Source organism: Rhamphochromis longiceps, linkage group LG20 (assembly GCF_057381845.1).
Source record: "Rhamphochromis longiceps isolate RC_006_pf linkage group LG20, R_longiceps_female_GT1.1, whole genome shotgun sequence".
Taxonomy (NCBI): Eukaryota; Metazoa; Chordata; class Actinopteri; order Cichliformes; family Cichlidae; genus Rhamphochromis; species Rhamphochromis longiceps.
This window is the reverse complement of record NC_140576.1, coordinates 4,732,029-4,744,277: the sequence shown is the minus strand read 5'-3', so window position 1 is coordinate 4,744,277 and position 12,249 is coordinate 4,732,029. Positions and strand designations below refer to the sequence as shown.

At 42.3% G+C, this 12,249-nt stretch overlaps 1 protein-coding gene across 2 annotated transcripts in view; it reads right to left on the bottom strand.

The window, feature by feature from the left end:
• samd11 (sterile alpha motif domain containing 11) overlaps window positions 1-5,490 on the bottom strand; it is a 51,500-nt gene extending 46,010 nt beyond the window's left edge. The window contains exons 1-2 of one of the 2 annotated variants that reach the window (XM_085393665.1): window positions 3,684-5,490; window positions 2,462-2,553 (exon numbers count right to left, since the gene is read on the bottom strand). In XM_085393665.1, coding sequence (XP_085249791.1) covers window positions 2,462-2,553; window positions 3,684-4,383 — 792 coding nt within the window. In that variant the 5' untranslated portion in view covers window positions 4,384-5,490. The remainder of the gene's footprint in view (window positions 1-2,461; window positions 2,554-3,683) is intronic. The other variant, XM_085393667.1, reaches the window with a different exon arrangement.
• Between the last annotated feature and the right edge of the window lie 6,759 nt (window positions 5,491-12,249).

Below are 12,249 nucleotides of genomic sequence, written 5' to 3'. Positions count from 1 at the left end.
AACAGAGCAGAGGAAGCCCAGCTCTCCCGGGAAGAGACACACACACACACACACGAACCCAAACACACTCGTACGTGCACACACAGCAAGCTGACAAGTCAGCCGGTATCAGGCAAAGAGAAACACAAATACAAATCAACACAAACATACGCAAAGACAAAAAGACAAATACACAGAGCTAAGATAAAGTATTATATAGACACTCAATAAGCAGCATCTGAAAACCTCAATGAATAACCGTAACAAAAGCAAACGCTAATAAAGAGGAATCCTTTAAGCAACTTGCCGTTATTACATAATGGAAAAGTAAGACACCTCGACAGCGAGTCGTAAAGGAATTAATTTCATACACCAACATTAAGAACATATTTAATCCATAAACTTTCCAGTGTAGCGGACCAATTTGTGTCGTGGTGTTATTAAAACAGCTCGTGCCCAGGCAGACGCAGCAAATTACCTTCCCTGATTTCTGTGCAGGCAGGTGAGACATCTTCCCACCAGCTGCTGCACTTTTTTATGATGGCTTGCCTCATGCCTATAGCGAAACAAGATCACTCAAAGTTCAGCCGTCAAACTTTCAAAACAAATGTCGGCATGAGGTAATTTGTGTCAGTAGGCAGGCATATAGTGCGCGCGCGCGTGTGTGTGTGTGTGTGTGTGTGTGTAAAAGTGCGAGAGAGCGAGAGCTCATCAGTGAGGGAGTGCTGGCTGCCATGCCCTGAGGGGAGTCAGTGGGGAGAAAGGGAGACGCCAGTACAGGCCATACAAGTCCCGCTGCCTTCCCTCCTCCGCCTAACCCTCACTGCTCCACATAGAACTGCCAACATACTCAGCCTGTGTGTCTATGTGTGTGTGTCTGTGCGTGTGTCATAGAGGTATTCACTTGGTGGGTTTGACTTTAGGCTTCACCACCAACCCAAGGAAAGGGGAAAGAGGCAGAAAAGGCTACAACAACAACCTTAAGGCTCTCATATCTCTGCTTACGTCAATAACAAAGTTTTCTCCGTCACAGCTGTAATTGAAGTGGAACTGTACAAGCCATAGCAAGCCAAGAGCCAATGATATCAGTAATGAGCCTCAGCGCAAGCAAACGCTCACATTTTCAAATCCTTCGTTAAAAAATAAGACGTGTATTTTTCCTGCCCCCAACCTCCCTCAGGTAATTTGTTTTGGCTGAACTCAATGTGTCAGGGTGCAGGTCTTCATTCTTGGCTGTAAAAAATGTCACCAGTTTACCTGTATCACTCAAACACCTCCGGCTTATCAAACCCGCCTTTGCCTTGCGTGCCTCGCACACAATAATCAGCAGTAGCTACGCTCAGTAGCTCGCTAAGCCTCTTACACCCTTCCCTCAAGATTAGAGCTTGGGAGCGACAACAGATGCGCTCCGCGGTGATAAAAAAAAAAATAAAAAAAAAAAAGAAAGAAAGAAAACACAGACACACACGCAAAGACACACACTCACGCTCAAAACCCTCTGCACCTGTGTGAACAGATTTGGCGGCAGCGAGCCCGCAGTGTGCTTGCTCAAAGCTGACACACACACACACACACACACACACACACACACAGAACGGTGATGCTATAATCGTGACACACCTGCAAGGCCTCAAGGTTTGGCACCGTGCCCTTGGCCGAGCCCTGAGGGAGGCACTAGGCAAACAAAAGTTCAACAGCCAGGTGAGGAAACTGACTCGGCGAGACAGAAGAACCTGACCACTGATACCCAACGTCAGGCATTAGACCTGGACAGCTCAATGCCTCCGAATAAAAGGCTGTTTGATACGCCACATCTGTGAAAGGCTGAAAGTGGATTTGATATTCATGCTGAGGAAAATTACCATCAAAGCTGACATGTGTGCCTGTAGGGTCTCTTCCATCAAGGTTACAAAGACTGCTTCACAATATACTCTTACAGACTACCCCCACTGGTAGAATAAAAGCTGACAACAAAAATACCAATAAATGCTGGTATGTCTTTTCCAGCTCTGACCCACGCCAAACTCAACTATAGGCTAAGAGGAAAAAATATATAATAAACAAAAAGGAGTACAGACTCCAAAGCCCTTAAATAAGATTTTGCGATTTAAGAAATACAGAAATAAACTGATGTGCCAGCCGAGAAAGAGCAAACTGTCCTCTTTGATTTAACTGAGCAGAAAAACAAACAATTATATTGCCTATCTGCAAAAGAAAATGACAAAACCTTTGACACAAATGTTTTTTATACCACGACTGTGCTCTTTGACCAGTTATAACCTTCACCACCAATGAGATAATTCTTCACCACTACAGTAACCCTACACACTAAAAAAAAAGAAGTTACCTTTAAGACAAATAAGCTATACCTCAGCAAGTAGTGTTCCCATACCCAACATAAAACATACAGAAAGCCACAGCAGCCACCAGTATACATATATATACATATATATATATATATATAAAAAAGAAATATTCTTACCACTGGGGATGAAATTCGACAACCAGGGCAATCGCAGATGGGTGGATGCACCTGTAAGATTCCTTTGGACATAAGAGTCTTGAGACTTTTTCCTGGAAACAAACAAGAGAGACACTTTCAGAGAACACCTATCATATCCTCCATCAACTAAACTCATCTCCTGTAGCATGGGAGAAGCTCCCCACTAACATGGCATCTGTCTTCAGCTCTTCACCTCAGAATTTTAAAAACAAATAATGTTAAATAACAAAAATAAATAATAATAACCAGATAATTAACACAACACAGACCTGAAAGAGTCGGTACCTGTAAAGATTTGCCTATTCTCTGTTTAATTTTATCACTGTGTCCAGCTGTAGCCACTGTTCAGGGCTGCGAGCCAGCCAGGAGCTTACTGACATCTGTCTATAGGAATCGCTATATTAAACTATAAGACTATCAGTTTTGACCTGTGGGCGACCCCCCCACACCCCCACCCACACACTTCTTAATGCGTGTCAGTTTTGCCTGAGTAGCCCTGCATGCGCGTGAGTGTGAGGCGAAAGGGCGCGCACCAAGCCTAGTTACTGCATAAGAATACTTTGCTGTAAATGCCAAGCTAAAAAAAATCACTGGCAACGGTTTCTTGCTTTTTTTTGTTTTGTTGCTATTTTGTTCTTCTTGGGGTTTTTTTAATGAAAACAAAAACATTCAAAATGAGTCAACAGCTTTAATGAGAAACACTGGATACAAATAAGTCGCATTAAACGAACTGTGATGCTAAATTGACGCAAAATATCGGCTCATAAAGTCTCCTCAAATCTAACATGCAATGCGTAAACGTGAACACCCATGCACAAGTGCAGCTGCACCTAGCGGAATGATTTATCTCATAATGTGGAAGAAAACAATATATCTGAACTGTCACGTATTTCAGTAAACTACGTCTAACTTTTCACCTCGGTCCAGTGCAGCCAACTCCTAGTGCAGCCCCGGCTCGGTGTGTGTGAGAGCAGCCCAAACTCTGTGTCAAAGGCTCGGAGGGTATGTGGAGGATATGCGCCCTTTCTCATCTGTCTCCTTACGCACCGACTGCTGTAACCCTTTCACTCCAAAACTCAGTACCGAACCACAGGATTCAAGTTAGTAGCCACACTATGCGGCGTCTATAAAGCTCCTAATTCACAGTGTCGTGTCCTCCTTTGCCCGTGAACCTTCAGAAAAGTGAAGATACAGCTCTTACCTTTGTGTCTGATACTCCGTTTCCAATCTTTGGCAGTCTCACGTCCACTGACAAACTGGAACTCGTTGGGGGTGAGCCACTCGCCCCTGTATTTAATTGAGGGTCCCTTACTGCCTTGACACAGTTTATTGATATAAAGCAAAGCCTTGTTTTCCCCGCACTCCACCTCAATGCAAGGCTCCCCGTTGTCGAAGAAGGGCTGAAAGTCGGGGATGGAGGAGAACCTCTCTACCATTAAGTCGTCCGTGTGATGGTGGAGGTGCTGGTGATGCAGCGCCGAGTCGTGGAGCCCCAAGTACGCACGATGATGGGCGAAAATGTGGTCGTAGGGCGGCGGATGCGGGGTCACCACGGGGATAGCGGTGGCATTTAAAGGGGCCAAGTATTCAGAGGGGTTGAACGCAGTCAATGCCATGTCGTCTCCATCCAGCCTCTCCTTCTTGATGGCAGGCATGTTAGTGGGAGCCGAGCGCCGGTAACAAGTGAAAAGCTGCTGCTCGCCCGATCCAACTTGAGCGTCCTCTTCGTCTGCGAGTTGGGCTGACCCAGACTTGGAGACGCGCCGCTTGGTTTTACGCAGTCCCGTGTCGCCGAGAGACAGCGGTCTGATGAAGTTGCCGGATAGATTCCCATTCAGTAGTTTCCAGCTCGCAGCGGCAGCAGCGCTCTCCGCCAGCCTCACAGCTCCTACCTCCCACATTTAATCACACTCGCTCTGTTAATACCTGACATGCTGGGCAGCCCTGAGCCCCTCACACTCTCCTACCTGCTCTAATCAGTAGCGGCCACGTTTTACCTCGCACTTCTTAGCGTTTGAGAATTTTTAAAGTGGGAGTTTTCTTTTCTTTTTTAATATCCACCGAGTAGAGGTAAACCAATCGCCAGTGCAATCTTAAAAAAAAAAAAAAAAAAAAAAAAGCGATTCTGTTGTGGAAACTTGGGGGAGATGTAACGAGCCCAAATGTTACAGCCAATAATAAGAAGCCGATAAGAGTGCGTGTTTTATTTCAATTAAACCACAGTTATATGTGCCACTGATCAGAAACGCGCCCCAATATTATTATTAGTAATAATAATAAAATATGAGACTTAATAATCCTTAGTGTCTGCGCAAACGTTGGTGCGGTTTAAAGTTTGGTAAGAGTTGTTAGTTTTTAACCCCTGTGTATGTCGCTGAAGTCACGCTGAAGTTCACAGACCCAGACCAAACAAGATTTGCACTCTCCGCCGCTTCTCAACTTGGCCCATTTAAACAGCGGAGGCTAGGCGAGACCCACACAGAGGGAGGGGGGTACCGCGAGGGACGGCACTTCAGTGCGTAAAATGGAGGAACCACCACGAGGAAGTAAACTGTCTCCACCTATTTAACTAACTCTTAAACTTCTTTCAGCTCTTTCCTTCTGTTTACCCAAAAGCTCACAATCATATAATTATTAAGTGGAACACTGACACAAAATCGCACTCATACAATTTAATAACTGAAGCAAAATTCAACCCAAAAATATGCCTTTCGTGTCATTTTAAACTTCACTATTAGAGGAACTGCTCCAAATTTTGCTTTGGCCATTGTTTTTAGCCAACAACAACAAAAAAGGCCAGTTTTACTCACATTTTCAACTTGTAATCACTTCATCATCATATAATTTCACAGCTCTAAAGTAGTCCTTTACTATTAACCTAGCCTATACAAAAGAAATGGACTGCTGGATGAACGTCAGAGACCACCAGATCCACACATGGCCACTGCTGTGTTCAGTTTTGGTGTCTAAATTCAACCATCTTATTTGTTATACTTCACCTACTATGACCCCGTTCTGCCCTCTCCCGCCACACCTGCTGCAGTGTCTTTATGCGAGCCGCCACTTTCAGCGCTGAACACATTTTCACCTGTTAAGCTCTCTACATGTTCTATTTTTGGTGTTAACCAAGTACAGAAGGTGTTAACCTTGTGCTTCTATTTATTATAATAAAAAAACAAAGCAAAACAAGATTGATATCATTTTCAGGTATTACAAAAACAGCAAAATAGTGAGCTGTTAGATGTGTGCTTAATAACTAAGTTAATGGAAAACTTATTTTTTTTGTGTTTTGTCCTTTATATAGCTTCTTTTTTGATGTAGACAGGAAATACAAAGACAGACACTGGTGTGACATGCAATAAAGGTCAAATTATGGACTAAAAATATATTTTTGTGGTCTAAGACTATTTTGTCCTCAATACAGTCATAAGTAACGGCGGTTTGTTTGAGTAAAAGTGTTAAAATTGAACTAAACTCAATCATCATATAGCAAATTTAAAAAGGTTGGTCTTATATGTAACCACTGCTGCAGACTTTTGTTTCTTTAACTGGAGTATAACCCAAAACCTGGAACCATACGTTCTGAAAGCACTTTCTCTCCACGCTGTCTGCAGGGTAGGCTCCCCTGAGCTCCTGGAGCTTATGAGCAAGACCACATCTGACCCCCATCAGTGAAGAACCACCCAGGTGGATCCACCACCACCAACACATGGAATAGCCATTCCAGCAGCAGAGGTGGGGTCTAAAGCGCTGTGTGTCAAGAGCTTATAAATCAGGCCAAACTGCCTCTGACACACACAGGAAAGAGGCACGCCACACCGCAGGCGGAAGCGCTGCACGGGAAGGCCGGAGTCCACAGCCCGGGCCAAAACTGGTATAAAAGCCTCCAGCCACGACCAAGCAGGCAAACACACAGCAGACATGTATAAAAACAGATGCCAGCTACCTCACTGAAGATGATGACAGGCTGTAGATTGACATTTTTCCCTTTGGATATGAGAAGCTGTGATGTCTGAAGGGAAAAGTAATGGAATTAGTGGGTTTGTGGATTAGGAAGAGACAAAAACAGATGTTACATTCACAGCTAAGGAAGAAAAAAGTGACCTGAGATCACTTCTCTGAAAAGCCTCGCCTGAAACAGAAAGAAAAAAAAAATCCAATCAAACATTTTTCGACATATCTTTCCACGTGATGGTGAGCTCGCCGAAAAGCAGCACTGACATTAATTATGAACTGCTGACATTTATGGCATATGTTTAAAAAGTCGTTTCTAGGAAGTGGAACACTGCATTTCAGATTAGAAGCTCTGATACTTTATCAAAGCGGGCCTCACCGCAGCAAAATGTCTCGATGGAAACCTTGTTGATAAGTGCGTTGGTGCTAGAGGCTGCACCGTCGGGAGAGCCCTGATGAAACTAGTCATAAAGGGGACACCCATTACTTACACCCACTGCCCATCCTTGAATGTGACTCATTCAAGGGGTTCCCCAAACTTTAGTGACGACACCTCAACTTTCACATCTTCAAAAAATTGGTTTGGTGTTAAATGAGTAAAACTTTCCATCAGCAACCTGTGCGTCTTACATAAAAAAAAATGCAAAAAAAAAACAAAAAAAAACAACCTCTTGATTTGATGGGGAAACCTTGCTCAACCTTTCTACCTCCTTTAACCTTTTTACTTCCTCTTTGCAGTTTGCAGTGTGGAAGAGTCTCGTGTACAATAGAAAAGAAAATACCAAAGAAAAACCCACACCTGCTCATACACCTCATAAATTTACAGTGAAACAGAAAATCCCAGCATCAATGTATAATGGCTATATTACAGTAAAATGGTATCTTATTTTAGTTAACAGAGCGTTACCTCTGCTTGTGTTGCTTTTGAGCTAAAAAGAAAAAAAAAAAAGAAGTTAATTCTGTTACATTTGAAACCAATTTAGAGTAGAAATAACCCACAGGGCATAAAGTCAGGCAGCTTTGCTTGTGTAGGAGCTTTAATAAAATGTGTTGTAGATTCCACAAAAAAGTACCTCCCACAAAGATGATATAAACATTAGTTCTTTTGATATAATTAACTTTTTGTTGCCAACTACTTCTTCACTCTGTGACTTTCTGTGTTTCCTGAGATGTCTCTGAGCAGCCTACACAGACGCACACTTGTGCATCTTTCAGCTATGACGTACTCTAGTCAAGCGACCATGAGTCAAGCCTTGCACTCGCACAGCAAAACACTGGTGGAGATATTAGCATCACCTCAGCTTAGAGTTTCTCAGTCTCATGCTAAACACCTGTTCACATGTGAATAAACTGGTGAGCCTGCAGTACAAACCCTTAGATTAGAAATGAGATACCGACTGATTTAACAACCCCAAAATATACATAGAAAGCAAACCAATAGCCCACTAAGGAACAAGAGAGACTTTAACACTACTGAATTTTTCTCTTCAGGTTGGTCACTAAACTTAATACAGACACCGCTTCACTGCACTGTTTGTGTATTTTCTTTTGACATTTCATCACTGTAATATTTTTAAATGATAAATTAAACATTCATATTGCTAAATTACACTGTTGCTTTCTGGAAATTCTGTCTATGAGCGCTACATTACGCAGAGGATAAGCGTCTACAGCTGTCTACAAAACTTCAAAAACGCAGAGATCAGTCCTCCCCTGTAAACCATAAAGGATGTTTACACAAACTGTTGGGGTCGGCTTATTTGGCCGTGTGGGCTAATGAAGCACAACTTTTGTCAGTCTTCAAAGTGTGTTTTACAGCCATTCTCTCTCCCTGTCGTCCGGCGGGAACCCCCCTAGAGCGGCCTCCGCCTCTGCGCCGTTGTTGGCAGCGGCCCGGAGCCGCAGCGCTGCCGGCGGGGGAGAGTGGTAATAAATAACCCGGGGAGAGGAGCGGAGACCGCCGGGCGGTGCACAGTCTGACCTGACAAATACTCACTGGAAAACCATCAGAGAGCGAGAGCCCACCCCTAGCGCTTGGAGCCAGCCTTTCAGACATGAGCTGCAAAATATATAGGCCTGCCCCTACTGGAAAAAACAAGGAGAGGAAGAAGACAGAAGCGTCTCCGTCTCTCCCCCCGCATTCACATCCAGACACCGCCGGAGACACGGCGAGAGTAATTAACTATTTAAAGTTCCTTCTGAAAGCATCAAAGTACGCCCTGTCCAAATCCACTATGGCAAAATAGGAGACGATAAACAAGTCAGAGGAAGTTACAGGAAGATTAAACTATTTTAAGTTTTGCTTGACATGGAAATGACCCAGTTAGCCTGAATTTAACCCACAAGTTCACTAATGTTCTGCCTTGTTTGCTAACTGTAACTGGTGAACTTAGGTTCACAATTTCAAAAATGTCCTTGATTAAAAATGAGCATATTTTAGTGCCTATACCCCAAACTTCCAATGTTATCCCATTAGTTTTATGATAACGCCTTTGCGTGCGATTGCATTGCAACTGTACTGTTAAGGATTATGGACATGCAACCTACAGACACGCATTTGTGCAGTCCTCTAAAAAAGAAAACCAGCCACAGACTGTATAAAACACTCAGGTAGCTTCCCAGCTGGAAAAATTAAGCCCATGTTGAAGTGTGCTCAACTTGCATTTCATCTGAAAACCACCAGAGAGCAACAGCTGTGGTTTCAAACACACTTCCTGTCCATTAGAAGTTTACTGGAAAACAGCTTCCTGCGTTGACCTCTCAACACTTTCATGTTGAGTTTGAGCTCAGTCAGTCATTTTGAGTCATAGCGAATAAAAAAACAACTCTAAATTAAGGATAATCTGTGATCATGAAACCATATAATCATTAGCTAACGCCTTGCGATTGACAAACTGTTGCTAATAAGCGTGTAACTTTACACAGAGACCCACCCATCTCTACCACATCCATTTTTTTTTTGGGCAACCAGAAAAGCTCATCTCAAGGTTTCAAAACGGGACTTCAAAAACAGCAGCTACGCCCATCTTTTATAGCGTCTATGCCAACAGCAAAGCCCAATCAGACTGATATGGTTTTCTAGGTTAAATGCTGATTTGTTAAAAATTGTGCCTGAGCAGGAAAGAGAAATAGTGCAATTTACCAAGTACAGACCAAAGATTTTAAAAATAACACAAGCAGCTCAAAAAGTGCCCCAGTGGACACCTTTCATTTGGTTTCACTTCGGCTCTTATGTTATACAACTTTGGTTTTATACACAGCTGACTGCAGGACCAACAGAAAAATCAAGAGGACCTCACGGCCAGTTGTTGACCCCACGACTTTTTACAGAGTGACAGTGGAAAGCTACATCGTGTAGACTCCTGCAAAGCTATGCACCACCCACGCACAACCATTTGTTTACTTTAATAGGTTCCTAAAATCCTAAAAAAAAAATAATAATAATAACAGTAATAATTATCCCATCTAGATGAGCAGTGTTTTGAACAATATCAATACACAAACACTAAAAAAAATAACATCCAGCACTGCCAAGAGCATACTCAAGTACCAGGTGGCAATATGACCCTAACTCTACAGAAATGTTGTCCCAGTCACAAGCCTCGTGCAAACAATAACAAGAATCACAGTCTTGCATCATAAAAGATGATAAAGATGCCTACTTTTGATGTTGCAATAAAAAAATCTTTGTTTTCCTTGCTCACATGTAAACAGAGAAAAGGAATTTCTTAAAGTCAAGTTTCCAAAAGCTCAGTTTTCAGTGACCCAAAATGGCATGCAAGTATGTACGAAAGGCCAAAACACATAGATAAACCTACGTTTTCTAAAACACCCGTGTACGTGTGGAAAGGACTGAAGAAATTTCAGAACATCATTTTAAAAATGTTTCTACTTTACTTTTGCTAGTTTTTGTCGAAACCACAGCATCAACAATACACAAGCTGTTAGTCAGCAGCTAAAAACACTAAGGTGAAATTAATACCTTTGCAGACAGATAACTGACCAAAGTTGTGGTGTTAAGCCTTAGCTATTTCATTCTGTAGTTTACGGGGGTTCTCTTGATACATATATCAATCCATCGTCTCCTGTTTATCCAATTCAGGTTTGGGGTGGAACCCATCCCTGTTGACCCAGTGCAAGAGGTTGGCTACACCCTAGACAGGTTGCCAGTCTATGGCACGGCTAACACAGTGACAAAAAACATTCACGCTGGCATGAGTCAGTGTACCCTAATACATGGTTTAAAATCACCAATCAACCTAAAGTGCAGATATCTGACAAACTCCACACAAAAAGGGCCCAACTGGAATCAAACTCAGGACCTTCTTGCTGTGTTAACCACCACACTATTATGCTGCCCAACTAAATTAGTATTAATAGTCATTTAACTGTAGCCTGTAACATCATGCAAGAGCACAAAGACCACATGGATTGGAGTCACTTAGTTCAGATTTCCAGTTGGTGCCATCAACCAATTGGATAGGCCTAACCTAAACATGTGATGTAGCGCTACACCCCATTTTTGTATACATTTTTGTTTTAGATGGATCAAAGTAGTGAAAAATTGGGGACCACGGATTTTTCAATTATTAGAAGCAACTGTTGGACCAGTTGTCACAGCCACAAGGAGGTTTATTCAACGTAAACAAGACTAAACGTCTGACTCATAGGCCATCACCCAACCACGATGCTCTGCCCCTTCCTGCAAGAGGAACCAGCTGTGAGTAGTGCACTGATAATAACACCAGCATTTTAAGTATAGAGAATATGGTATTATAATCAGGATCCTTTAGCGTACACTGACTCATTAGTCTTAGAGATGCATCACTTCAATCAGGAGGAGATCATTTACATATGAGTCAAACAAGGGAATTCCCGTCATCACCCCTAAACAGTTGCGAGTTAAATAAAGATGTTATAAAGCAAGGCCCGTGATATGATGCAAACAGCAGGTTCAGTGAGCTTACGCTACCTGAATAGAAGCTGTTGCCACATCTTATGAGTTGTTCTGAAGAAAAACAAGGGAATTAGTATTTTGGCTCATTTGCTGGGTTCAAGTTTTGTTCCCCCACCCCAAATTGTGCCTTTTGTATAATTGCTTTAACATGACAGCTAACATTAAAATGTTCTGCGACCTGCGAAGTTTCACCTTAGTAGAAAGAAAAAGTCTTCATCCGTATTTGAAAAATACTTTTTGTATTTATTCTTTTTTTGTCCTCAGCTTCTTTGATAGTCAAAATGTGAATAATTAAATGATAATAACATAACTGATATAATCAAGGCAGTGGATGGAAACACAAGTTAATAACTAAACTAAAATGAGTACATTTCTCAGTTGCTTTCTGTACAGTTATTTTTTTTTATGCGTTTGTCATCTCGGTAAATTCCCACTAACATTCAAGCAGAAGCTCTTGTTACAGTGAATACTTTGCATCTTACAATTCATCCTTCCTCTCATCACATACTTGATGGTCATCATTACTAGTATCCGACTAGCTGGTGACGCTAGTCGGAGTACAAATTTCCAGATTAGTGAATTTAGTTTGGTTCTTCTGCGGCTTTGAAGAACCAAACAATCTGTATTAGCATAACTGTGATCACACAGCTGGTCTTGGCTCTTTTAAGCAAAACATGGAGAAATATTAAGACTTTCAGTATCCAGGGATGTCAGACCTGTATTAGATAACAGGCTGTGACTGTTTTGGCATGGGCTAGGATAGAGAATATGAAGACTAAGATTTCTTTGGTACTTCACTCTACTGTCACACAGCTCATCACCTCTGCTCCGTAGACCTACACATTCTTCTCAACAA